We start from the raw sequence: 25862 nt of genomic DNA, 5'->3' as shown, positions 1-25862 counted from the left end.
TGTGTCTGTGTGTGTGCCTGTGTCTGTGTCTGTGTGTGTGCCTGTGTCTATGTGTCTGGGTATGTGCTGTGTGTGTGTGTCTCTCTGTGTGTGTGTATACCTGTGTCTGTGTCTGTGTGTGTCTGTGTGTGTGTCTGTATGTGTCTATATGTGTGTCTCTGTGTGTGTGCCTGTGTCTGTGTGTCTGTCTGTGTGTGTGCCTGTGTCTGTGTGTGTCTGTGCGTGTGTCTGTATGTGTCTATATGTGTGTCTGTACATGTGTGTCTGTGTGTTGCCTGTGTCTGTGTGTCTGTGTGTGTGCCTGTGTCTGTGTCTGTGTGTGTCTGTGTGTGTGCCTGTGTCTATGTGCTGTGTGTGTGTCTCTCTGTGTGTGTATACCTGTGTCTGTGTCTGTGTGTGTCTATATGTGTGCCTGTGTCTGTGTGTCTGTGTGTGTGCCTGTGTCTGTGTCTGTGTGTGTCCGTGTGTGTGTCTGTATGTGTCTATATGTGTGTCTGTACATGTGTGTCTGTGTGTGTGTGCCTGTGTCTGTGTGTCTGTGTGTGTGCCTGTGTCTGTGTCTGTGTGTGTGCCTGTGTCTATGTGCTGTGTGTGTGTGTCTCTGTGTGTGTGTATACCTGTGTCTGTGTGTCTGTATGTGTCTATATGTGTGTCTGTATGTGTGTCTGTGTGTGTCTGTATGTGTGTCTGTACATGTGTGTCTGCATGTGTGTCTGTGTGTGTGTCTGTGTGTGTGTCTGTGTGTGTCTGTATGTGTGTCTGTGTGTGTCTGTATGTGAGTCTGTGTGTGTGTGTCTGTGTGTGTCTGTATGTGTGTCTGTATGTGTGTCTGTGTGTGTGTCTGTGTGTGTCTGTGTGTGAGTCTGTGTATGTGTGTCTGTATGTGTGTCTGTGTATGTCTCCAGAGAACTAATTTCCTTCTTGTCCTTTCTTTGATTCTCCCATCCATGAGCCCATATCCCTAACCTACAGTTTCCTTACCGTAGGTGACACAGTTACTGTTGCCATCTTTATTGTCTATGCAACGGGACCCTGTTGGGCAGCCGAAGTCTTGACACTGGACAGTCCCTCCCTTGCAGGTGCAGTTCTTGGTACATCCCCTGGAGACCCATGTCTTGCCTTCCTGTAGAAGCAGCAAGACGAGAGCGGGAGTGAGGACCTCAGCCCTGTACATAGCAGCTGTCCGAGGACTCGCATTTGCTGTCTCTGTCTGCAGACTCTACGTCTATTGAGTCAATCGGTGGGTGGGAAATATTTTTAAAACAGCTGCCCCTCTGGCTGTGGACATTCCTTAGCTTGACTACCATCCCCAGTAAGTAGCAGAGAGCATGGCTCAGTGACAGAGCACTTGCCTAGAGCCCTTTAGAGCAGGGCTGGGGATGTGGTTCAGGGATTGAGCAACTGCCTAGAATCCCCAAGCCAGGAGATGGGAGTATGGCTCAGCAGTACACACTGGTCTAGCATATACCAAGAGCTGCCAACCTTCAGCTACAGGGCAAGCCACATAGATAGGAAAAATCACACGGCAAGACAGAGAAAAGGAGAAAACGGCTCTCAAGCCCACTTTAAAAAAAAAACACACACACATTTGTGTTTGAGTATGTGTGTGAACGGGGCATGTACTCCTGGAGGTCAGAGGACATTTTCTTTTTTTTTTTTTTTTTTTTTTTTTTGTTCTTTTTTTCGGAGCTGGGGACCGAACCCAGGGCCTTGCGCTTCCTAGGCAGAGGACATTTTCACGTGTTGGTTCTTGCATTTCACCTTGCACTGAAACAGTCTCTCGTTCTGTCTCTTGTCTATCTGTCCCCCCGTCTCTCCCATCTTGGATCTCGTGATGCTCACCACTATGATGTACCAGAATGTCTAGCCTGCAAGTCCCTGAGGGTGGTCCTGTTTGCACCTCCTGTATTTCAGTAGGAGCTCTGGGATTAGAGATGTAGAATACCACGCCTAGCTTAAGTGGATTACGGGGACTTGACCTGAGGTCCTCACCCAGGAAGCAATGTCCTTTAGCCCTCACCAAGCCCTCTCTCCATGCCCACTCACGGGGATGAGAACACCATGGGTGTTCTTGCAGGTACACGCACTGCTGCGTATACACGTGTCGTTACTCAGCACATAGCCGGACTGACAGACACAGCCCTCCTCACAGGTGGAGGAGGCTTTGGGGCGCGTGCCCTTGCAGAGGCCATCTGGGTCGGAGCAGGAAGGCAGGCATGAAGGAAGGCATTTGGAGTAGTGACTGTGGGCCGGGCACTGCACAGCTAGGCAAGGAGGGAAAGCAAGGTTAGTGGAGACTTCTAGAGGGCCCCCAAGGACACGGGGACTACAGAAACAAGACAGGGCAGAAGAGCTAACGGAAGCCAGGGGTTTCCTCCTTTTGTTATTCATTCAGCAAACATTGACTGAGCAGGACTTTGTGACAAGTCCAGATGGAAAAAGAGAATGTTTTTTCTCAACTCATTGTGAGAAACTGACACCGAGAAGCAACTGTTGGGCAAGCCTTTACTGACAAGGTCTGTGTGGGAACCCCGGAGTGAAGAAAGTGAGAAAAGGTGGATCTCCCAAGATAACATGGGACACCGATTCTCATGGTTAGCTTTAGCTCTCAACTTGATGCAATGTAGAATCATCTAAAAGAGAGTCTTAGTCAGGTATCGTCTTGGTCAGATCGGTGCAGGGAAATGCTGGTGGGGAAGTGTCTTGACCACTTTAAGTGGCATAGACAGACCAGGTACACTGTGGAAGGCCCAGGACTGTACAGTAGAGGAAGCAGGCAGAGTACTACTGCAAGCATTGCCCAGCATTCTCAACCGTGCCTGTGTAACTCTCTAAGTTCCTGACACCTTGACTTCCCCACAGTGACAGACTAGTACTGCAACTGTGAGCGGCGGGCAAGAAGCCCTTTGTCCCCAAGTGGCTTTGGATTGCAGTATTTTATCACAGCCTCAGAAATGAACTAAGATGCTGACCACTGAGAGACTAACACTGTAAAGGGACACAGCCTAGCCATAGTCCCCAGGATCCCTTCCCACCATGTTACATCCTATCCCTGGCCTCTTAGGCCCAGGGGACTAAGCTCCTTGCCCCGGTCCCTGATTCCTCAGTCTAGGGACAGTCTCTCCACCTCCCCTCATGGCTGCCTTACTGATTTCAGCACAGTTACTGTTGCCGTCCTCGATGTCCTGGCACTCGGTCCCTGAGGGGCACTCGAAGTCGTGGCACTGAACAAGTCCTGCCGTGCAAGTACATCTCTGGGAACAGCCCGTGGTAATCCAGTTCTTACCTGCCTACAGAAGCCACAGGAGGATGCAGGATGCAGGAAGTAAGGACAAAGGGGCCAGCTCTAAGGAGACAGGCTTAGCCTCCTGTCTGAAGGTTCCTTAGCTACTGAGCCAACTGCAGACAGGCAGGGAGCATGGGGAAAAGATTGAATTCAGAGCTATCGAGTGTAGAGGGCCTATGCAGACTCCACTAGGAAGAAGATGGGATAGGCCATTGCCTTAAGAGTGCCTAGAATCCCCCAGGGGTGGGGTGGAATGTGGTTCAGCAGTAGAGCATGTCCCCAGCCTGCTGCAGGAGCTAAACCACTCCAAGGACCAATGCTATAGTGGTTTACATCCCAGGCTCACAGGACAGAGGGAAGAAGGAAGGGGCCCCCCGGTCCCAAATTCTATGTCCACTCACCGGAATGAGGGTGCCCTGGGAGTCTTTGCAGCCACACTGAGTTCTGTGGACACACTTGTCCTTATTGAACACAAAGCCAGACTGGCAGAGGCAGCCTTCTATGCAGGTAGAGGGGTTTTTGAGGCTGGTAAACTCACAGCGGCCATTCACGTTGGAGCAGGATGGGATACAGGAGGGAAGGCAGTTGGTGTGGTAGCTGTGGGCTGGGCATTGCAGAACTGTGGGGTACAAGGATATGAGATTCACGTATAGGGCTTGAGAGTGCCTAAGGAAAGAGGGGATAAAGAAACTAGGATAGGCAGAATGGCAAGTTTATTCATATAGTGAGAACGAACAGTGTCCTGAGTCCTAAGAGAAGGAAGAAGGAAGAGTGTGTCTCTAGAGTCAGTGTGGGAACCCAACCATCAGGAAATAGAGACAGAGTCAATGCCCTGTTACAGGTCCCCAGACCCCTCTCCACTGTGGTCCCTAGTATCCTGACCCCTTAGGCCCAGAAGACTAAGTTCCTTCCTGCCCTGTTCCTGATAGATCTATCCATGATCATACCCCTCCATTTTCCCATGGCTTCCTTACCAATTTTGGCACAGTTACTGTTTCCATCAACACTGTCCTTGCATTCGGTCCCCAAGGGACACTTGAAATTCAAGCAATGAATGTCCCCTCCTTTGCACGTACAGTTTTGGATACAGCCTCTGGTGAGCCAGGACTTGTCTGCCTACAGATACAGAAATCATGGAGAGAGGAAGATAGAGATGGCAGTTCTGGGGAGACAGCTTCACGTCCTGTCTGAAGGACTCACATCGTTCTCTCTGTTAACAGGTTTCACTCTGTAGAGCCAAGCAATCATAAGTGGAAAGAAACTGGAAAAACTATTACAAACGGGAGTTGGGCTGGAGAGATGGCTCAGCGGTTAAGAGCACTGGCTGCTCTTCCAGAGGTCCTGAGTTCAATTCCCAGCAACCACATGGTGGCTCACAACCATCTGTAATGAGATCTGATGCCCTCTTCTGATGTGTCTGAAGACAGCTACAGTGTACTGATATATAATAAATGAATAAATCTTTAAAAAAAGAAAAAGAAAGAAAGAGACTTCTACAAACGGGAGTTTTGGTCTATCTCAGTAGGCTTGTGACTACCTAGAATCCCCCAGTGAGGGGTTGGGGGTGTGGCTCAGTGGTAGAGCCCCTGCCTAGAATCCCCCAGTGAGGGGCTGGGGGCGTGGCTCAGTGGTAGAGCACCTGCCTAGAATCCCCCAGTGAGGGACTGGGAGCGAGGCTCAGTGGTAGAGCCCCTGCTTAGAATCCCCCAGTGAGGGGCTGGGGGAGTGGCTCAGTGGTAGAGCCCCTGCCTAGAATCCCCCAGTGAGGGACTGGGAGCGTGGCTCAGTGGTAGAGCCCCTGCCTAGAATCCCCCAGTGAGGGACTGGGAGCGTGGCTCAGTGGTAGAGCCCCTGCCTAGAATCCCCCAGTGAGGGGCTGGGGGCGTGGCTCAGTGGTAGAGCCCCTGCTTAGAATCCCCCAGTGAGGGGCTGGGGGTGTGGCTCAGTGGTAGAACTGTGGCTTAGGAATTTCCTGTAGGGGTCTACCTGTGAACATAGCTTAGTTACAGAGCAAAGCTGCCTAGTACTTGCCTTGAATTCCCAAGAGATAAACTTGTAAGGGAGATGTGCGGTTAGATGGTAGAGCATTTGCCTAGGCCAGACCTAGCTTCATATTGCCAGGCTAGTGGTAAAGACGGGGCAGGGGTGGGAGGCGCTTAGATGAACAAAAGCAGAAGAAAGAAGAAATGGCTGCCAATCTCACTTTGAAAGAATTCTTATTCATTTGTGTGTGTGTGTGTGTGTGTGTGTGTGTGTGCTCGTGCATGCACATACGTGTGATAGGCCATGGCACATGTGTGGAGGTCAGAGGACAACTTGTGGGAGTCGACTCTCTCCTTCAACCACATCAGTTCCAGAAATTCTCTTGGCCTTTAGGCAAACACCTTTACCTTCAGAGCCATGTTCCAGGAATGCTACTTCTTTCCAAACTAACCTCTCTGTGTGTGTGTGTGTGTGTGTGTGTGTGTGTGTGTGTGCATGTTCTGTGTTTATTCATGGCACACATACATGTGGAGGTCAGAGGACAAATCTTGGGTGTTGGTACTCACATATTCAGACATTTTGACAGCACCAGACTATCAAGCCCCTAAATTTTGGGGCATTACCTGTGTCTGCCTCCCTTGTCACATAGAAGCCTGGGATGTCATGAAGGCTTCTGCAAACAGTTCCCTGAATGGTGGAGATTCCAAACATGTTCTCATACTTGTGCTGAATCAGGTCCTTACTCGCTGAGCCATCCGCCCCGCCCACCACATCCTGCACAGACTCACCGGGATGAGGACACCCTGGTTATTCTTGCAGACACAGTGACTCCTGAGCACACACTTGTCTTCGTTCAGCACATAGCCAGGTTGGCAGACACAACCCTCCTTGCAGGTGGAGGGGGTTCTTGGACTGGTGCCCCAACAGAGGCCTTCTGGGTCAAAGCAGGATGGTGGACAGGAGGGGAGGCAGGCGGTGTAATGGCTGTGGACTGGGCACTGTACTGATGGAGGGGAAGAGAGAGTAGTGTCAGCAGAGAGCGACAGAGCGGCCCAAAAGTCACAGAGGCTGCGGAAACCAAACTGGGATGAATGACCAACACAACTTGTGTTTCCATTTTCTTTTCCTTTTATCTTTCCTTCTGTTAGTCATTCAGCAATAATTCGCTGGGCATGGGCTGGGTACCAGCCTTAAACAGAGAATAAAAGAATGCATCTTCCAAGTCTATGTGGGAGCCTAGCCATTGAGAGAGTGATACTGAAAAGGGGTGCAGTCCAGAGAGGGCCCCCCAAATTTCTCTGTATTGTGGTATTTATTGTCAACGTCCAAGGCCAGGGGACTAAGCTCTTTCTTGCCCTGTGGACCCCTTCAGTCATAAGCACACACTTCCCACTTCCCCCACTGCCCTCTTACTGATTTTGGAACAGACACTGTTCTGGCACTGAGTCCCTGGGGGGCAGGTGAAGTTGTGACACTGGACAGTCCCTCCCACGCAGGCACAGCTCTGGGTGCAGTCACTGGAGATCCAGGTCTTGCCTGCCTGCAGAAGCCATGGGAAGCAAAAGAAAGTGAGGACAGAGAGGTCCTAGGGACCCAGGCTGTCTGTCCTCCTGTCTGTCCTTCTGTCTGCCCCCTCTATCTGTCCACATGCTCTACATCTAGTGAGTTAGCCAACCACAGGCAGAGACTATTTGAAAAGGAACTGGGTGTGGAAAGGGGGCTTATCAGCTCGTGCTCTTAAATCCTCAGCAGAGACCTCTGAGCCTGTCTCAGTCACACAAGTCACCTGCCTAGAATCCTGCAGTGAGAGGCTCGGGTGTGGCTTAGTGGTACAGCATTTGCCTAGCCTGTTCCAGAACCTGACCAACTTTCAAACTCAAGGGCCAGCCAGCCAGAGAGGAGCATTCCAGGCAGACAGAATTAGAAAGGAGGGAGGAGAAAGTGGCCCCCAGTTCAACTTTTAAAATGTTTTATATGACTACAAGGATGACCTAGATGTTAAGAGCACTTGCTGCCTTGGAGAAGACCCAGGTTCAATTCCCAGCATCCGTACGGCAACTCACAATTCCTGTAACTCCAGTCCCAGGGGATCCAGTGCCCTCTTTCAGCCTCTGTGGGCACCAGGTTCACGAATAGAATACACGCAAGCCCGCACACACATGAAAAGAAATCTTTATAGAGATTTACAATGTGTGTGTGTGTGTGTGTGTGTGTGTGTGTGTGTGATGGTGGTGGTATGTTCATGTGTGTGAGTGCTCGCCCACAGATAACATGCCTATCTACAGTGGGTCGTGGAGATTCAGACTCAGCTCCTCATACTTGCACAAAAAAAGCAACGGTCCCACTGACCTGGCACCCCCGATCCCATGTAACACCCACTCACCGGAATGAAGCCACCGTGGGCGTCTCTGCAGTCACAGTGAATCTGGAGCACACACTTGTGATTATGCATCACATAGCCAGGTTGGCAGAGGCAGCCCTCTGTGCAGGGAGACGGGACTTTGGGACTGATGCCCTCACACTGGCCATCCAGAGCAGTACAGGAAGGCGGACATGCGGGAAGGCAGTCTGTGAAGCGGCTGTGGGGGGGACATTGTAGAGCTATGGGGTGGAAGGAGATCAGGGTTACTGGATGGGGCCCAATAAACCACAGAGCTTCAGACTTTTTTCCTGGTTACTCATTTTGAGAAAATTTACTGAGCCTGGGATGCGTGTCAAGCCCTTAGCAAAGTAGTAAGAGTGTTTTCTCGGGGTTGGGGATTTGGCTCAGTGGTAGAGCGCTTGCCTAGCAAGCGCAAGGCCCTGGGTTCGGTCCCCAGCTCTGAAAAAAAAAGAAAGAAAAAAAAAGTGTTCTCTCAGCTAAATGAAGAAGGCTAATGAGCGAGAGATTAAGAGATCAGTGTCGAGAAATGTCTCAGCAGAGCCAAAGGCCCACAGAATCTCTCCCCACTGTGGTGCCTAGTCTCCCAACCTCTGAGCCCAGGACTAAGCTCCTTCTTGTCCTGCCTTTGATCCCTACAGCCATGCACACCCTCCCCACCTTCCCCCTCGGCCCCCTTACTGATTTTGACACAGGAACCGCTGCCATCACTGCTGTCTTTGCAGTAAGTCCCCGGGGGACACTGGAAATTCCTGCACCGGATGTTCCCTCCCACGCAGGTACAACTCTCAGTGCAGCCAGCGGAGATCCAGGTCCTGCTTGCCTGCAGAAGCCATGGGAAGAGAAAGGAGGTAAGAAGGGAGCCAGGGCTAAGGAGACAGCCTCACTGTTCCTGGGTACGCAGGTTTTTCCTCACTGCCTGCAGATCTGCATTTACTGAGTCAAAACCCTGTGGATGGACTTGGGATCCAGGGCTTTGAGTTGGCCCAGCCCGAACTCTATCTCATCTATGAACAGCTAGAGCATGCGAAAGGTCCAGTCCCGCAGGTCCAAAGCTGCAGGATCTCCATGATCCAGGTAACAACAGGATAACTGAGAAAGGTCCTGGTGGGGACCCAGCAGACGCCAGAGGACTCAAACCAGACCAGTGAGTCATGGTAATGAGTATTTGTGAGTAAAGCTGTATGGACAGAGGGGCATACTGTAGGACAGACACACTGACACACTACGGCTCCCACGACGAGATGTTTTATGTGCTTTGTCCTGTGTCATTAATTCTCGTTTATATTTTCTTTTGGTGGGGAGGGTGTAAGGGCTGAGGGTGGCTATGAAGGGACAGGGAGATGAGTGGGATGAGATGTGTGGTGTCAAACTCACAGAGAGTCAATAAACAGTTAAAAACACTATGGGTGGAAAATACTTGAAGAAATAAGGGCATTCAGGGCTGTGGGCATAACACCTGCCTGGAACTCTGTGGTTAGGAACTGGAGATTTGGTTCAGTTATGGATGCCTGCCTAGAGTTCTCTCTCACTGAGGGTTTGTGGGGGGCGCGTGGCTCAGTGGTAGAGCACTTGTCTCTCCTGTGCCAGGCCACAAGCGTCCTTCACACTCCAGGGTCGGCTGGAGTGCGTGTGGCAGTGCACACCTTTAATTAATCCTAGCGTTCAGGAAACAAAGTTAGACAGACCTCTGTGAGTTCAAGACCAGACCTCTCTGTGTACATAGTGAGTTCCAGGACAGTCGGGGCTATGTCGGGAGAGGAGCTGACACTAAAATCTGGTTCCCTAGTTGTTTCTTGATTATGTCAATAAAGGCAGCGGAAGCTAATTGCTGGGCGAAGAGAAAATGGTGGGATTTCTAGGTCCCAGGAGGAAGAGGAGGAAAAGAGACAGAGAGTAGGGCTTTTCTGCCAGGCTTTGGAGGGAGGAGCATGAACCAAGGCCTGGGGGTGACTGAATTGGTGGCAGTCTCTACCGCTGGCAGATCTCTAACGTAGGATCGCTGATACGTTTAGAGCGATAGAGCATGGCCCTGCCGTTGTGCTATCTGGCTGGTTTTAAAGTGTTAGAACTGTCTGGTGTTTTCCATCCGCGGTGACTCAGGTGGACAGGAGAAAAGGCACAGCCTGAGTGGTTTGGTGGAGCTGAGGGAGACCAGAGCAGCTTGGCGAAGCTCGCCGTGGGGGCTGAGTGAGATGGCTGTTGCCAGCACTGAGCTAGGAGTAAGCATGGTTTCTTAAAATTACACGCAACAGGGCTATAGAGAGAGAGGCTGTCTTCAAAAACAGAAACAGAACAAAAACAAAACCACAGTCGCATCCAGGGCTAACAAAAGCTGAGGGAAGAAGTGGTATTTTACTTTTATTTTAAATCTTTGTGTGTGCACCTTCCCGTGTATGTTCACATGTGTGGGAGTGTTTGTACATGTGTGTGTGAAGGTCAGAAAATAACCCAGAATGTAGGTCCTCACCCCTCTCGTATATTGTGAGGGTGTCTGTTTTTGTCTCTGTCTAATCACAAAACTAGCTAGTCCAGGGATTCTCTTGTCTCCAAGTAGAAGCTCGAGGCTACCATGTCCAGCTTACTGAGTTTGAGGTTCAAACTCAGATGCTCACACTTGCAAGGCAAACATTTTACCCAGTAAGCCATCTCCTCAGCCACCCACCAATCCCACTTTCCACGCCCACTCACGGGGATGAGGCCGCCCTGGGCGTCTTTGCAGCCGCACTGAATTCGGAGCACACACTTGTCATTATTTAAGAAGTAGCCGGGTTGACAGATACAGCCCTCCTTGCAGATAAAGGGGGCTTTGAAGTTGGACTCCACACAGCTGCCATCCAAATTGGAACAGGAAGCGGGACAGGAGGGAAGGCAGGTGGTGAAGTAGCTGTGAGCAGGGCACTGCAGAGCTGTGGGGTAGAGAGGGTGGAGTAAATGAGGGGACCCAAGGCAGCCCAGGTTATAGAAACCAAACACAGCACGATGAACAACAGATCTTTGGGCCTTGTCTGTCTTTTCACTCATTTAGAAAACATCTACTGAGCGTGGGCTTTTTGCCAAGCCCTGGGGAAGAAGGACATGGGGGAGTCTAAAAAACAATGCATCTCTCAAGTTAGCATGCGACTAACCATGGGAGATTTAAAGCGGAGAATGGCCCAGCCCAGCCCAGCACTGGGTGTCCAGAATCCCTCCCCACTGTGGGACCTCCTATCCCCAACCCCCAAGGCCAGAGGACTAAGCTCCTTCATGCCCTATCTCTGATCCCTCCAGTCATGAGTGCACCGTTCCTTTCTTCCCTGTGGATCCCTTACTGATTTCGGTGCAGTTACTGCTGCCATCGATACTGTCCTTGCAGTAAGTCCCTGGGGGACACTGGGAATTCTGGCACTGAACGGCCCCTCCCATACAGGCACAGCTTTGGGTACAACCCTTGGAGATCCAGGTCTCGCCTGCCTGCAGAAGTCACAGGAAGAGAAAGGGAGGGTGGAGGAGCTTGTCCTAGGAGACAGACACACCTCCTGTCTGAAGTATTTACATTTGCCCTCTGTCTAAAAGTTTCACAACTATTGAATCAAATAATTAGAGATGGGAAATAGTGAAAAAAAGAGATTATGTCTAGGGCAAGTGGGTTAGCTCAGTGGTAGAGCACCTACCTAGAATCCCCCAGGGAGGGGTGGGGTGTGGCTCAGTGGTAGAGCCCCTGCCTAGAATCCCCCATTGAGCAGCTGGGGGTGTGGCTCCGTGGTAGAGCCCCTGCCTAGAATCCCCCAGTGAGGGGCTGGGGGCGTGGCTCAGTGGTAGAGCCCCTGCCTAGAATCCCCCAGTGAGGGGCTGGAGGCGTGGCTCAGTGGTAGAGCCCCTGCTTAGAATCCCCCAGTGAGGGGCTGGGGGTGTGGCTCAGTGGTAGAGCCCCTGCTTAGAATCCCCCAGTGAGGGGCTGGGGGTGTGGCTCAGTGGTAGAGTTCTTGCCCAGCAAGTGCCAGGCCCTAACCAACTTTCAGACTCAAGAACCAGCCAGAGACACAAGGACACATGTGGAGGAGGTCAGAAGACAACTTGTGTGAGTCAGTTCTTTCCTTCCACCATGTGAGTCTTGGTGATCAAACTTGGGTGTTCAAGCTTGAGAGCAAGTGTCTTTTTGGAGTCATTCCCTGGCCCCCAGCTTTGTAAAAAAAAAAAAAAAAAAGGAATCTTTACTTAAAAATTAATTAAACTTGAAAAGATTAATTTTTAAAAAGTGGGGGCCAATGAATGGCTTGGTGTGTGTGTGTGTGTGTGTGTGTGTGTGTGTGTGTGTGTGTGTGTGTGTGTGTGTGTGATATTTCCATGCTCACTCACCGGAATGACAGCACCCTGGTTGTCTCTGCAGCTACACTCAACTTTAAGGACACACTTGTCTTTATCCAGCATGTAGCCAGGTTGACAGACGCAGCCCTCCTTGCAAGTAGAGGGGTCTTTAGGGCTGGGCTCCCCACAGTGGGCACTGGGGTCCAAGCAGGAAGGGAGACAGGTGGGAAGGCAATCGGTGTAGTTGCTGTGGGCGGGGCACTGCAGAGCTACAGGGTTAGTGGAGAGGGCACAAGGAAACAGAGGCCGTCAACATCAGACTAGGCAGAATGACCAGCCAAGTCTGGGGCTTTTTCCTTCTTCTTATTGTTCAAATCGTAAACATTTGCTGAGGATGCGCTATGTCTCCAATAGGGAGAACAGAAGGAAAGAATAATCTAGTAAGGGAAACTTGTCATTGAGATAACTAACACCAGAAGGGACTCAGCCATGCCCTGTGACCCCCAAATCCTTCCCTCCTTATCTTCAACCTCTTAAGTTGGGGTTAAGTTTCTTCTTGCCCTGCCTCAGGCTCTCCCAGCCATGAGCACCCCCACCCCACCCTCCCCCTGTGGCCCCCTTACTGATTTTGACACAAGTTCCGCTGCCATCAATGTTGTCCTTGCAGTAAGTCCCTGGGGGACACTCGGAATTCTGGCACTGAACGGCCCCTCCTATGCAGGTACAGCTCTGGGTACAGCCTCTAGGAATCCAGGTCTTGCCTGCCTGCAGACACCATGGGAAGAGAAAGGGAATAGAGGAGCCGGTTTTCATTTTTTTCTCCCATTCTCTGGGACCACAGCTGTTGGGTCAACCATTAGTACATGGAAGATATGTTTTAAAGAAACTGCATCCGTGAATATCACTTGACTAGAATCTGGAGGCTGTTTCAACAGACCACATCTGTGTGGAATTACCAGCAAGGGACTAGGGCATGCCCACAATGGTACAACAAGAATTCCACAACAAGGAGCTAGGAATGGTTCTCGGGGAAAGAGCACTTGCCTAGTCTATGCCAGGACATACCTTCCTTCACATTCCAAGGCCAGCTATACAGACACGAACATCGCGTGTGAGCTCACAGACTAAGAGGTGCAGAATAAAGAAGAAAAAAGCCATTCCCATTCCCCGCCTCCACTCACCGGAATGAGAGCACCCTGCGTGTCTTTGCAGCCACACTCAATTCTGGGCACGCACTTGTCCCAATCAAGTACAAAGCCAGGGTGGCAGAGACAGCCTTCCTTGCAAATGGAGGGGACTGTGGGGCCAGGGCCTTCGCAGCGGCCCTCTGGGTCCGAGCAAGAAGGGGGACAGAGGGGGACGCAGTCAGTGTAGCGACTGTTGGCTGGACATTGCAGACCTGTGGAGGGGAGGGAGGGTGCGGTTAACGGAGCGGAGCGGACGAAGCGCATGGAAGTAGAGGCCTCTGTGCAGAAGGCAGACCTCACAGAAGGCCAAGGAGATGCTGCTCCACCCCATTCCCATTATTCATTCAGCAAGCATTCACCCAGCATGCCCTGTTGGCCAATCCAAGAGTAAATAAAATATGGGGCAGGGCCCCACAAGTCCTTGCGGGAGAATAACAATGAGAAGAGACTCAGCTGACCCATGGCTCCCACAGTCTCTCTACTATGATACCTTCCACCCCCAACCTCTAAAGCCCACCAGGGGACTAAGCTCCTACTTGCCCTGCCTCTGGTTCCTCCAGCCAGCAGGACAGCTTCCCCATCTTCCCCCATGGCCCCCTTACTGATTTTGACACAGGTACCGCTGCCATCACCACTGTCCCTGCAGTAAGTCCCAGGGGGACACTGGAAAACCAGGCACTGGATGCTCCCTTCTGTACAGACACAGCTCTGGGTACAGTCTCTGGAGATCAAGGTCTTGTCTTCCTGCAGAAGGCACAGAAAGAGACAGGAAGTGGAGGGAGGAGAGGCTGGCTAAGAGACAGCCTCATCTCGGCAGGTAGAAAATATTTGAGAACAAATCCTTCTGTTGCTCATATGCATAACTCAGCAGAATAGAACCTGTCTAGAATCTCCCAGTGAGGAGGTGGGGGCTTGGGACAGGGCACTGGGGGATGGGCCAGTGGTAGAATGGTGGCCTCAAATCCTATAGGCGGCATAGCTCAGCCTGTGGAGCACCTGACTAGAATCCTCAGTAATAGACGTTGTGTGGCTCTCGATAGACTAACACCCCGCGCCCTTCTCTCAGTGGTTCAGTGGTTAAGCACTTGCCTCCCCTGTGCCTGGACCTGAACAACCTTCACATTCCAGCCAGAGAGACTGGAGAATCCCAGGGCACAGAAGCAGAAGAAATGAGCCAGTGGGGTTCCAGTCTGTGCGGGGTTCCTTTTCATGTTCTCATATATTATTGGTTGGTTTGTCTGATTTGAGACAGGTTCTCAGTATGGAGTCCTGGAGAGTCTAGTACTTGCTATGTAGAGTTGGCCTCGAACTTTAGGGATCCACCTGACTCTGCTTTCCAAGTACTGGGATTAAAGACATCAGCTACTCTCTCCCTCCTTCCCTCACCCTCCTGTGTGTGTGTGTGTGTGTCTGTCTTTGTCTGTCTGTGTGGGACACTCTTTTTTTGTACATGGCAAAAACTGAGGATCAACACCTAAGACTGTCCTCTTCTGTGAGCACTTAAGTCAGCCTACACACACACACACACACACACAGAGAGAGAGAGAGAGAGAGAGAGAGAGAGAGAGAGAGAGAGAGGCAGAGACACAGAGACACAGAGACACAGAGAAACAGGCAGAGACAGAGACAGACTATGTGTGTGTCTGTCTATGTGTGTGTGTCTATGTCTATGTGAGAGTGTGTGTCTGTCTGTGTGTCTATGTCTGTGTATGTGTCTGTCTATGTGTGTGTGTCTATGTCTATGTCTATGTGTGTATTTTTGTGTGTCTATGTGTGTCTGTCTCTCTCTGTGTGTATCTATGTGTGTGTCTGTCTATATCTATGTGAGTGTGTGTGTCTGTGTGTCCATGTCTATGTGAGTGTGTGTGTCTGTGTGTCTATGTCTATGTGAGTGTGTGTGTCTGTGTGTCTATGTCTGTGTATGTGTCTGTCTATGTGTGTGTGTCTGTGTGTCTGTCTCTCTCTGTGTGTATCTATGTGTGTGTGTATGTCTGTCTATATCTATGTGAGTGTGTGTGTCTGTGTGTCTATGTCTAGTGTGTATGTGTCTCTTTCTCTGTGTGTATCTCTGTGTGTGTGCGTGCACACACAGACATGGAGGTCAGAGGGTAATTTTCCTTTCTATCTCTCTATCTTTTTTGTTGATCGTCACCACGGCACACATGAGACTAGCTTTCAAGTGTCTGAGGACTCTGCTGTCTTCCTTTCCCATATCCCAGTAGAAGCAGTGGGATTTTAGACCTAGGCTCTGTGCGTCTTACACACAATGTTGGTTGTGGGAATTCAAACCTAGGTCCAAACACTTGCAGGACAAATACTTCATAATGGAGGGATTTCCCCAGCCTCCACCAAGCCTACCATCTGCTCCCACTCACTGGGATGAGAACGCCGTGGGCGTCTTTGCAGCCACACTGATTTCTGAGTATACACTTGTTATTACTCAGCACATAGCCAGATTGACAGACGCAGCCCTCCTTGCAAGTGGAAGGGACTGTGGGACTGACTCCTTTACAGAGGCCATCCGGGTGCAAGCAGGAAGGCAGACAGGAGGGAAGGCAGTCAGTGAACAGGCTGTGGGCGGGGCACTGCAGAGCTATGGGGGTAAAAAGAATGGGGTTAGTGGAGAGGTCCACAAGGGGCCTGAAAAAGCAGAGGTTGCAGAAACCAGGCTGGGCAGAATGACCAAGAGGTCTTGGGGTTCTCCCATTTTTTTGTTATTCATTCAGTGAACATTTATTGGGCTTGGCCTATGTGCCAAGCCCTTAGAGAAGAAACTTAGAATGGACGACCCACGTCATTGTCAGATAGTATTGAGAGACTAATCCAGAGAAGGGTCTCGGCAGAGCTATGGATTACCAGAACCCCCCCTCTCCTGAGGGACCTCAGGACCTTGACCTCTTAGGGCAAAGAACCGAGCCCCTTTTTGCTCTGCCTCCAGTTCACCCAGCCATGAGCACACACACCACCTCTGCCCGCCCCCACGGCCCCCTTACTGATTTCGACACAGGAACCGCTGCCATCACTGCTGTCCTTGCAGTAAGTCCCAGGGGGACACTGGGAATTCTGGCACTGGATGGCCCCTTCTATGCAGGTACAGCTCTGGGTACAGCCCTTGGAGGTCCAAGTGTTGCCTGCCTGCAGGAACCATGGGAAGAGGTAGAACGTCACGATGGGGGGACTGGTTAGAAAGTGCATCACATCCTGTTTCATGGACTTAGGTCTGCTATCTATTCAGAGCAATCAGGACTACCTATCTGTGTCGGAAGTGTTTAAGGAAAGACTGCTTCTGTTGCTGTGTGCAGAGGTCCACAGTAGCACCTGCCTAGACTCTTCCACTGGGGATCTGGGGAGATGCTCAGTGTTATAATGGGGACTCGGGAATACAGTTCAGCTATAGGGCACCTGATCAGATCCTCAGTCATCAGAGGACTGGTGTGACTGGTATCCCCTCCATGAGGGCTGGGGGTGTAGGCTCTGTGGTAGAGCCCTCACCCAGCCTGTGCCAGGACACGACCTTCACACTCCAGAGGCAGCCACACAGACAAGAGCATTCCAGGTAAGATTACAAGAGGTGATAAGAACGTGGCCTTCTCCAGCCTATGCTGGTTTTCAAACCATTCTCTGCCTGCTGTTTCCTGACTCCCATATCTGTCTGTCTGTCTCTGTCTGTCTGTCTCTGCCTCTGTTTCTCTGTGTTTGTTTCTCTGTTTCTCTCTGTGTCCCTCTGCCCCCCCCTCTGTGTGTGTGTGTGTGTGTGTGTGTGTATGTGTGTGTGTGTATGTGTGTAGGCTGACTTAAATGCCCACAGAAGAGGACAGTCTTGGGTGTTGATCCTCATTTTTCGCCGTGTACAAAAACAGGGTGTCCCGGCATCACCGTCTCTGTCTGTCTCTGTCTCTCTCCTACTCCCATTCTCCCCCTTTCCTTCCTCCCCTCAGTTCCTAGATGTTGTCCACTACTGTCTCACAAGTTTCTGGGGATTCTTCTCTTCCTCTCAGAACTCCCAGGGGGAGCCCTGCAGTTAAAGACCCAGGCTACTGTGGCCAGTTTACAAGGGTTGTGTAGATTCAAACTCAGGTCGTCACGCTCACTTCACACAAATTATTTGCCCAGTGATTCATCTCTGCATCCCTTAGCAGCCCCCCCCCCCGCCCCGTGGGTACTCACTCACCAGGATGAGGGCACCCTGTGTGTCTCTACAGTCACACTCAACTCTGAGGACACACTTGTCACTGTTCAGCACGTAGCCAGACTGGCAGACACAGCCCTCCTTGCAGGTGGAGGGGACTTCAGGGCTGGTGCCCCCACAGAGGCCCTCTGGGTCCGAGCAGGAAGGCAGGCAGGAGGGAAGGCAGCTGGCAAAGAGGCTGTGGGCGGGGCATTGAAGAGCTATGGGGTAGAAGGAGAGCGGTTAGTGGAGATGAACAGAGGGGGCCTAGTAAGTCAGATGCTGTTAAAAAAAAAATCGAGCTGGACAAATCAACAGCAGAGCCTCCTGTCCAATTCTGTCCCTCATTCAGCCAACATTTATGGAGGGTGCCGGTATTCTGAGCACTGAGGCTCGAACTAGGAAGCCTCCAACTCTCAGTCAATGTGGAAATCTCCTCGGAGACGAGCATTGAGAAGAGACCCAGCCCGGCAGGGAGACCTCAGAGTTCCAAGCTCTTCGGACACAGCACCGAGTTCCTTCTCGCCCCTCCCCCTCTCTCTGACTTTTTTAACCACCCCAGCCTCCACCACCACCCCAGCCCCAGGGATAGCCCTTACTGATTTTGGTGCAGTTACTGCTGCCATCACCATTGTCCTTGCAGTAGGTCTCTGGGGGACACTGGGAATTCTGGCACTGGATGGTCCCTTCTATGCAGGTACAGGTCTGGGTACAGTCTTTGGAGGTCCAGGTCTTGCCTGCCTGCAGAAGGCAGGCAGTGAGAAAGGACGTGGAGTCTGAGGGATGCTCCAGAGAGACCAGCCAAGCTCAGGCCTGGAGGGTTTATGTATGCTCTCCCTAACCAGTTTCCACATGAGGGTGTACAGCTGTGCTGCTGTGACCAGACACTGAGGAGCTAATGGGCAGGCAGAATTTTACTTCCTTAGAGCCCCACTCTGACCCTCTCCACTAACCCTAATTATTTGCTAAAACACTGAGTCTATGGCTGGGGTTAAATTAGGTTGTAGAGAGCATATGCAGAAAGAATCTTTTAATAGGCACCACTGTATGACTCTCATAGAGTCCTGGCCTACTGTGTGTCTGGCCTACTATGTGTCAGGCCCCGAGCAGTCTTCTCATTCCACGGCCAGCCTTTGAGAACGGGGCATCCCAGGCTGAGCAAAGCAGAGAAAAGATAAAACTGGCCCTCGGTCCCACTCCCCACACCCACTCACCGGAATGATGCCACCGTGGGCATCTTTACAGCCACACTGAGTTCTGGGCACACATGCGTCCTCACTGAACACAAAGCCATGGTTGCAGAGACATCCCTCCTTGCAGATGGAGGGGACGTTGGGGCTGGTGACCTCACAGTGGTTGGAGCAAGAAGGTAGACAGGAGGGAAGGCAGTCGGTGAACTGGCTGTCCACTGGGCACTGCAGAGCTGCAGTGTGGAGAGAGAGTGGTTAGTGGAAAGGGGCAGAGGGGACCCAAAGAAGGAGGAGTGAAGAAATGAGGGTAGGCTGAAATTCAGGGGAGTCTGACCTCATTTCTCCCTTTTTGTTATTCACGCAGCAAATGATTTCTAAGCTGTGGTGCCAAGCCATGAGGAAATAAGAAGATGGAGCTCCCAGGCCAATGTAGGAGACTAACTGAGAAGCTAACACTGAGACTCAACCCAGCCATGGGTGTCCAGAGTCCCTCCTAGCTGTGGTACTTCTGATCCCCTACATCTAAGACCCAGGGACCACGGTCCTTCTTGCTCTGCCTCTGACCCCACCCACCCACCAGCGCACCCTGCCTGCTCTCTCTCTTACTGATTTTGGTGCAGTTAGGGCTGCCATTATCACTGTCCTTGCAGTAGGTCCCTGAGGGACACTGGAAATTCCTGCACTGGATGACCCCTTCTGTGCAGGTACAGCTCTTGGTGCAGCCTCTGGAGATCCAGGTCTTGTCTGCCTGCAGATGCCATGGGGAGAGAAAACGCCTGACAACCACGGACCACTTCTAAAGAGGCAGCTTCACATCCTGTTTGAAGGACTGCCATCTGCCTTTCCTATCTGAAGCTTCCTCCTCCATTGACTCAACACTACAGATTAGAAATACAAATACATTTTTAATTGCAGCTGGTGCGGTGCTTATAGTCTAGCAGTGCAGTGACTACCTAGAATTTCCGAATGAAGTAATGGGGGGGATGGGGAAACAGCAGAGGTCATGTCTAGGGCTCCCATGGCATGTGGCTGGGGCTAGACCATTTCCCTAGTCCGTACCCATCTTCTTAGGATCATCTCAGTCAGGGAGGAGCAGAAAGAAGAGGCCTCCAACCCCATTTTGTATTTACATATGATTCATGTGCATATGCGAGAACACATATGGTTTGAGAACAGAACACCATCAAGGTGTCGGTCCTCACATTCCAACTTGTGTGGAGGCAAAGTCCATCTCTTTGATGTTACACACTGCTCTCTACCTATACAGAACTAGATGCAATTTCAGGGGTTCTCTGTCTCCAACTCCCGTTTCCTAATAGGAGCCCTGGGATTAGAGACACAGGCTACCACGCCCAGTTTACATGGATTGTGGGGATTAAAGCTCAAGTCCTCATACTTTCTGAGCAAATATTTTACCCAGTTAGTCATCCCTCTAGCCCCACCAAGCGCATTTCACTCACACACACACACACACACACACACACACACACACACACACTCACCGAGATGAAAGCACCTTGGGTGTCTTTGCAGCCACAGTGACTCCTGAGCACACACTTGTCCATATGTATCACATAGCCAAGCTGGCAGATGCAGCCCTCCTTGCAGGTGGAGGGGACTTTAGGGCTGGTGCCCCCACAGAGGCCCTCTGGGTCCGAGCATGAGGGTGGACAGGAGGGGAGGCAGTGGGTGTAACGGCTGTGGGCCGGGCACTTCAGAGCTGTAGCATAGAGGGAAATTGCAGTGAGTAGAGAGGACCAGAGGGCCAGAGGAAGCAGAGGTTACGGGAACCATGTTGGGCTGAAAGATAACAGAGTTTGTCTGTTTGATTTCCCTTTTGCTATTGATTTAACAAATATTTATTGTTCATGAACTGTGTGTCGGGGCCAGAGAGAATCGTGTAGAACGTGGCTGTGGGGCTGGAGAGGTGCTCAGAGGTTAAGAGCACTTACTTGGCTTGTCCTCCGGAGGAACTGTGTTTGGTTCCCAATACCCATGACCATCAGCTCCAAATCTAACAGCCTCTTCTGACCCCTGCCAGCCTTCATCTGCACACGCGTGGAATATACACATATAGGCATATGCAATTAAACGTAAATAAAAAGAAATACGTTTATTAATTTAAAAAAAGATGTATCTTTAAATTTAAATGAGGCTTATCATTGAGAAACTAGAACTGACTAGTCTGGTGTGGGTGCTCAGAATTCCTCTCCACCATGATTACCTCCTTAGCCCTGACTTCTTTTTTTTTTTTTTTGGTTCTTTTTTTCGGAGCTGGGGACCGAACCCAGGGCCTTGTGCTTCCTAGGTAAGCGCTCTACCACTGAGCTAAATCCTCAGCCCCTAGCCCTGACTTCTTATGCTACCAGACTTATTGCCTTGCCTCTTGTCTCTCCAGCCACGAGCACACCCTCCCCACCCCCCTACCCCACCATGGCTCCCTTACGGATATTAGTGCAGTTGCTGTTGCCATCCGCGATGTCCTTGCAGTAGGTCCCTAAGGGACACTGAAATTTCCTGCAGTGGATGGTCCCTGTCACACAGGTACAGATTTGTGTGCAGCCTTTGTTGATCCACGTCTCGCCTGTCTACAGAAGCCACAGGGAGAGAAAGCGAGTAACGAGACTGGTGCTGGTTCTGGGTCAGTCTAGCCTCCTATGAGGAGCTTGGTATGTGCTGTCAGCAGCTTCCACACCATACACGGATGCAGAGTATTCGAAGGGGAAAGGCATCGTGGGCTGTGAGCATACCTCAGTCCAGCAAGGGGCTGGTCTGTTGCTCACTGGTGGGGCGGAGGTCTAGAATCTTCCATTGGGTACCTGGGAGTATAGCTCAGAGGCAGAATCTCCGTCTAGAACCCTTCGGTAAAGGGCTAGTAGTGGCCCATGGGTAGAGATGAGGCCTAGAACCCTTCAGTGGAAACCTGGGACTGTAGCTCAAATACAGAACCTTTAACCTAGATTCCTTTAAGAGTATCTGGGGGCACGGCTTAGCGGTAGAGCAATTGCCTAGCATCCGTTCCTGTGGAACTGAGAGCATGGGTCAGTTTTAGAGCATCTTCTAGGGAGGGGCTTAGGGCATGGCTCAGGCGTAGAGCACTTGCCTAGCAAGTTCCAGGAAAGACCGACTTTCATTTTATGGGACCAACCATGTAGTTAGGCACATCTCACGTCCCACTTAAGAAAAGTCTTTGTAAGTGTGTATCTGTGCAACTGTGTGAGTACGGATGCATTTAAAGGACGGTCTCACGGGCTGGTCCTCATTTTGTGTTCCTGTATTGAGCAGTCTCCCCTCAACCCCCGCCGCATCACTGTTACTCACATAGAAATAGCTAGTTCACAAAGTTTCAGGGAATTATCCTGTCCCCTACCTCTTATCTCCTAGCAGGAGCCCTGGGATTACAAACACACCCCACCCAGGCTGACATTCAGGTCCTCACACTGTGGTGAAGGGCAAACATTTTATCCACTGAGCTCCCTCCAGCCCCTTACCAATCCCCACTGGAAATGCCCACTCACTGGGACGACAGCACCCTGGCCATCTTTGCAGCCACACCGATTTCTGCGTATACACTCCTCATTATACAGCACGTAGCCAGAATGACAGACGCAGCCCTCTTTGCAAGTGGAGAGGGCTTTGGGCCTGGATTCCTCACAGTGGACATTCATGTTAGAGCAGGAAGGGAGGCAGGAAGGGAGGCAGTTGGTGAAGCTGCTGTGGGCGGGGCACTGCAGAGCTGTGGTCGGGGAGAGAGTGAGGTTAGGGGAGAGGAACCCAGGTCAGAGCTAGCAAGACAATACTAGAATGCCCAAGCGAGTATAGGGCTTCCCGCCTTTTGTTATTCATTCATCAAACGTTCCGTCATTGGGCACACATTCCCTCCCCTCCCCCATGGCTCCCTTACGGATATTGGTGCAGTTACTGTTGCCATCCTCGATGCCCTTGCAGTAAGTCCCTGAGGGACACTGAAATTTCCTGCACTGTATGGCCCCTCCCATGCAGGTGCAGGTCTGGGTGCAGCCCCTGTTGATCCAGATCTTGTCTACCTGCAGAAGCCAAGGGGAGAGGAAAGGAGTCAGGGCAGAGGGACTGGTTAGAGAGAAACAGCCTCGACTTCCACCTCAAGGGCTGACCTCGGCCCTCCCTATCGGTGGTTCCACATCTACCGAGGAAACCAAACATGGTTGGGAAAGATTTGGAGAGAAAAGGATGCCTCTGGGATGGCGGACATAGCTCAATAGTATTTAAGTGGCTGATGTGTGCCTCACTGTGGGGCCGAGGACTCCCCCTCGGTGCTTGGAAGCACAGCTCAGATGCAGAACCTCTGACTAGAATGGCCATCGACGAGTGGTAGGTATTTGAGAGGGGCTGAGGAGGCTGTAGCTGAGAGGGCCAGGGAGTATATCGAAGTGTTAGAGCCCCTGACCAGATCTCCAGAGAGGAGATCAGTCTCAGCAGTACAGCATTGGTGTAGCATGCTCTAGGATATCACCAACCCTCACATCACACGACCGGCCATACAGACAGACAGAAGAGAGCAGAGGAAAGGAGAAAGTAGTCTCTGATTGCACTGGCTGTGTCAACGTGACACAAGCCAGAGTCATCAGAGAGGAAGGGGCCTCTGTTGAGGAAATGCCTCCATGAAATCCAGCTGTGAGGCATTTTCTCAATTAGTGATCAGTGGGGGAGGCCTTGGCCCATGGTGGGTGGGCTGATGGGCCTGGGTTCTATAAGAAAGCAGGCTGAGCAAACCATGGGAGGCAAGTCAGTGAGCAGCACCCTTCATGGTTTCTGCATCAGCTCCTGCCTCCAAGTTCCTGCCTTGACTTCTCCCAATGGTGGTCTATGATCTGGAAGTGTAGGCTGCAAAGAAAAAGCCCTTTCCTCCCTAACTTGCTTGTTGGTCATGATGGTTCATTGCATCAGTAGACACCCTAAGACACCAATCCTGCCTTTTTGAAAAAAAAAAAAGGCTTTAGGCAGGGGTGAGGGACACACACGTATGTGTGGCGCTCAGAGGACAGTCTCTAGGGTTGGTCCTCATCTTCCGCCTTGAATTGAGACAGTCTCTTTCTTCCCTTCCTCCATTCCCCGCTCTGTCATCGTGATTTTTGTCTCTTCTCTTTGCTGTTGTCCTTAACCCCTGCCTACACACTAGCTAGCTCTCACGTTTCTCGGGCTCTCCTGTCCCCGCCTCCCACCTCCTAGTAGGATATCCCTGGAATAACAGACACACCACCGAGGCTTACGTTGGTTGTACCAATTCAAACTCATGTCCTCACACTCGGGCAGGCAAACATTTTACCCACTGAACTCTCTCTCCAGCCCCCACCCCCGCATCCCACTCTCCCACTCACGGGGATGAGGACACCCTGGGCGTCTTTGCAGCCGCCACACTCTATTCTGGGCACACACTTGTCGTCAAGCAGCACATAGCCAGGTTCACAGACACAGCCCTCCTTGCAGGCGAAGGGGCCTTTGGTGGTGGAGCCCTCACAGTGGCCTTCTGGGTCCGAGCAGGAAGGCAGGCAGGAAGGGAGGCAGTTGGTGAAGCTGCTGTGGGCGGGGCACTGCAGAGCTGTGAGGGGAAGACAGTGAGGTTAGGGGAGAGGATACTGGGCAAAGCCTGCTACAGAGAGCAGAGTAGGCAGCAAGTTCCAGAGTGTGGAGCTTCTTCTCCCCTTTGTTATTCATTCATCCAACATTTACTGAATGTGGACTTTTTGTGCCCAGCCATAAGGAAAGAAAGAAAGACTGGATCTCTTGGGGCTGGAGAGGAGGCTCAGCAGTTAAGCAGACTTGCTGTTCTCGTGGTAGATCTGAGTTAAGTTTGGCCTGCTCAAGTCTCCCGTAACTCCAGCTCCTGAACATCTCTCTGATATCCTCTGTGGCTCCTGCATGCCCTGACTCAGGTGCACACACCTATATACTGACATACATGGAACTAAAAATAAAATCTTTCAAAGGAGGCATGCACCTTCCAAGTTAACGCGGAGACTGCCAGCTGAGGACCCAGAGTGAGAAGGAACCCAGCCCAGCCATGGATCCCAGAAGCCATTCCCACTATGATGCCTCTTCTCCCAGATCTCATAGGCCAAGGGGTCTCATCTCCTTCTTGCCCTGCCCCTGGTTGGTCTCTTGAGCCATGAGCACACCCTCTCCACACCCCCGAGGCTCCCTTACTGATTGGAGCGCAGCTACTGCTGTCCCCCTCCGCGTCTTTGCAGTAAGTCCCTGAGGGGCAGTGATGTTTCTGGCACTGGATGGCCCCTCCCACGCAGGTGCAGCTCCGAGTACAACCTCTGTTGATCCAGGTCGTGTCTTCCTGCAGATGTCAAGCGGAAGGAAGTGGGGGCACAGGGTTTGTTAGAGAAGGACAAGGTTGCCTCCTTTCTTAGGGAGTACTTTGTCCTCCTTGTCTCCAGGTTCTGTGTGTACTCATTTACCAACTCTGGATGGAAGGTATTTGGGGACGGGGCAGAAAATGCATTGAAGGTTGTGGGCATAGCTCAGCGGTATAGTACGTGCCTAGAATCCTCCAGTTCCACACACTGGCCCCTTCCCAGCCCCCCCCCGCCCCCACATCCCACTCTCCACACCCACTCACGAGGATGAGGACACCCTGGGTGTCTTTGCAGCCACACTCTATTCTGAGCACACACTTGTTGCCATTCAGCACATAGTCAGGTTCACAGACACAGCCCTCCCTGCAGGTGGAGGGGGCTTTGGTACTGGAACCCTCACAGTGGCCATCAGGGTCCGAGCAGGAAGGCTGACAGTGTGGAAGGCAGTTGCTGTAGTGGCTGTGAGCCGGGCAATGGAGCTCTAGGGGGTGGAGGGAGACTAGAATTAGTAGAGGTGACCTAAAAGGTCCAAGTGAGCAAACTACAGAAACCAGACGGGGAGCAGAGAGGTGGTTCAGCCTTTAAGATCGCTTGCTGCTATTAGATGGGACTTGAATTCAGCCTCCATATAAGATGGCTCGATACCTCATATAATTCCTCCTTCAGGGACTCAGTGTTCCTTTTGGCCTCCACATGTACTACACTCATGTGCGCTCGCGCACGCACACACACACACACACACACACACACACACACACACACACACACACGCATACAGCACTATACGTGTATTAAAAGCATCCTTTAAGAGAATGTGGACCTTCTAGCTCAGTTTGGAGATGAACAATCTAAAGACAGTGATGAGAGGGTGCTCACGCTCCCTCCCCAGAGTGGTACCCCCCCAACCCCAGATCTTAAAGCCCAGAGGGCTGAGCTCCTCCTTCCCCTCCCGATGCTTCCAGCCATGAGCACACCCTCCCCCATCCCCCACCCCCGCCATGGCTCCCTTACCGATATTGGTGCAGTTACTGTTGCCA

At 51.5% G+C, this 25862-nt stretch overlaps 1 protein-coding gene across 13 annotated transcripts in view; it reads right to left on the bottom strand.

Moving 5' to 3' along the window:
• The window catches only part of Zan (zonadhesin), a 112040-nt gene that overhangs the window by 22643 nt on the left and 63535 nt on the right, over positions 1-25862 (bottom strand). For 6 of the 13 annotated variants that reach the window (NM_001107134.2, XM_039090053.2, XM_039090052.2 and 3 more), the window contains 30 exon segments: positions 982-1123; positions 2047-2264; positions 3149-3290; positions 3688-3905; positions 4261-4402; positions 6058-6272; positions 6683-6809; positions 7653-7870; positions 8331-8472; positions 10341-10558; positions 10961-11102; positions 11988-12205; positions 12560-12701; positions 13118-13335; positions 13726-13867; positions 15499-15716; positions 16117-16258; positions 17295-17512; positions 17891-18032; positions 18506-18714; positions 19088-19229; positions 19984-20201; positions 20434-20529; positions 20928-21069; positions 22000-22217; positions 22386-22527; positions 23839-24059; positions 24665-24806; positions 25089-25306; positions 25837-25862. The exon segment at positions 25837-25862 is cut by the window's right edge and continues 116 nt beyond it. In NM_001107134.2, the coding sequence (NP_001100604.2) occupies positions 982-1123; positions 2047-2264; positions 3149-3290; positions 3688-3905; positions 4261-4402; positions 6058-6272; positions 6683-6809; positions 7653-7870; positions 8331-8472; positions 10341-10558; positions 10961-11102; positions 11988-12205; positions 12560-12701; positions 13118-13335; positions 13726-13867; positions 15499-15716; positions 16117-16258; positions 17295-17512; positions 17891-18032; positions 18506-18714; positions 19088-19229; positions 19984-20201; positions 20434-20529; positions 20928-21069; positions 22000-22217; positions 22386-22527; positions 23839-24059; positions 24665-24806; positions 25089-25306; positions 25837-25862 (5138 nt within the window). 13 annotated transcript variants of the gene reach the window in all.

Source organism: Rattus norvegicus, chromosome 12 (assembly GCF_036323735.1).
Source record: "Rattus norvegicus strain BN/NHsdMcwi chromosome 12, GRCr8, whole genome shotgun sequence".
In the NCBI taxonomy this organism is placed as follows: domain Eukaryota; kingdom Metazoa; phylum Chordata; class Mammalia; order Rodentia; family Muridae; genus Rattus; species Rattus norvegicus.
Note: the sequence above shows the minus strand (reverse complement) of the source record. Positions and strands in the feature narration are given on the sequence as shown.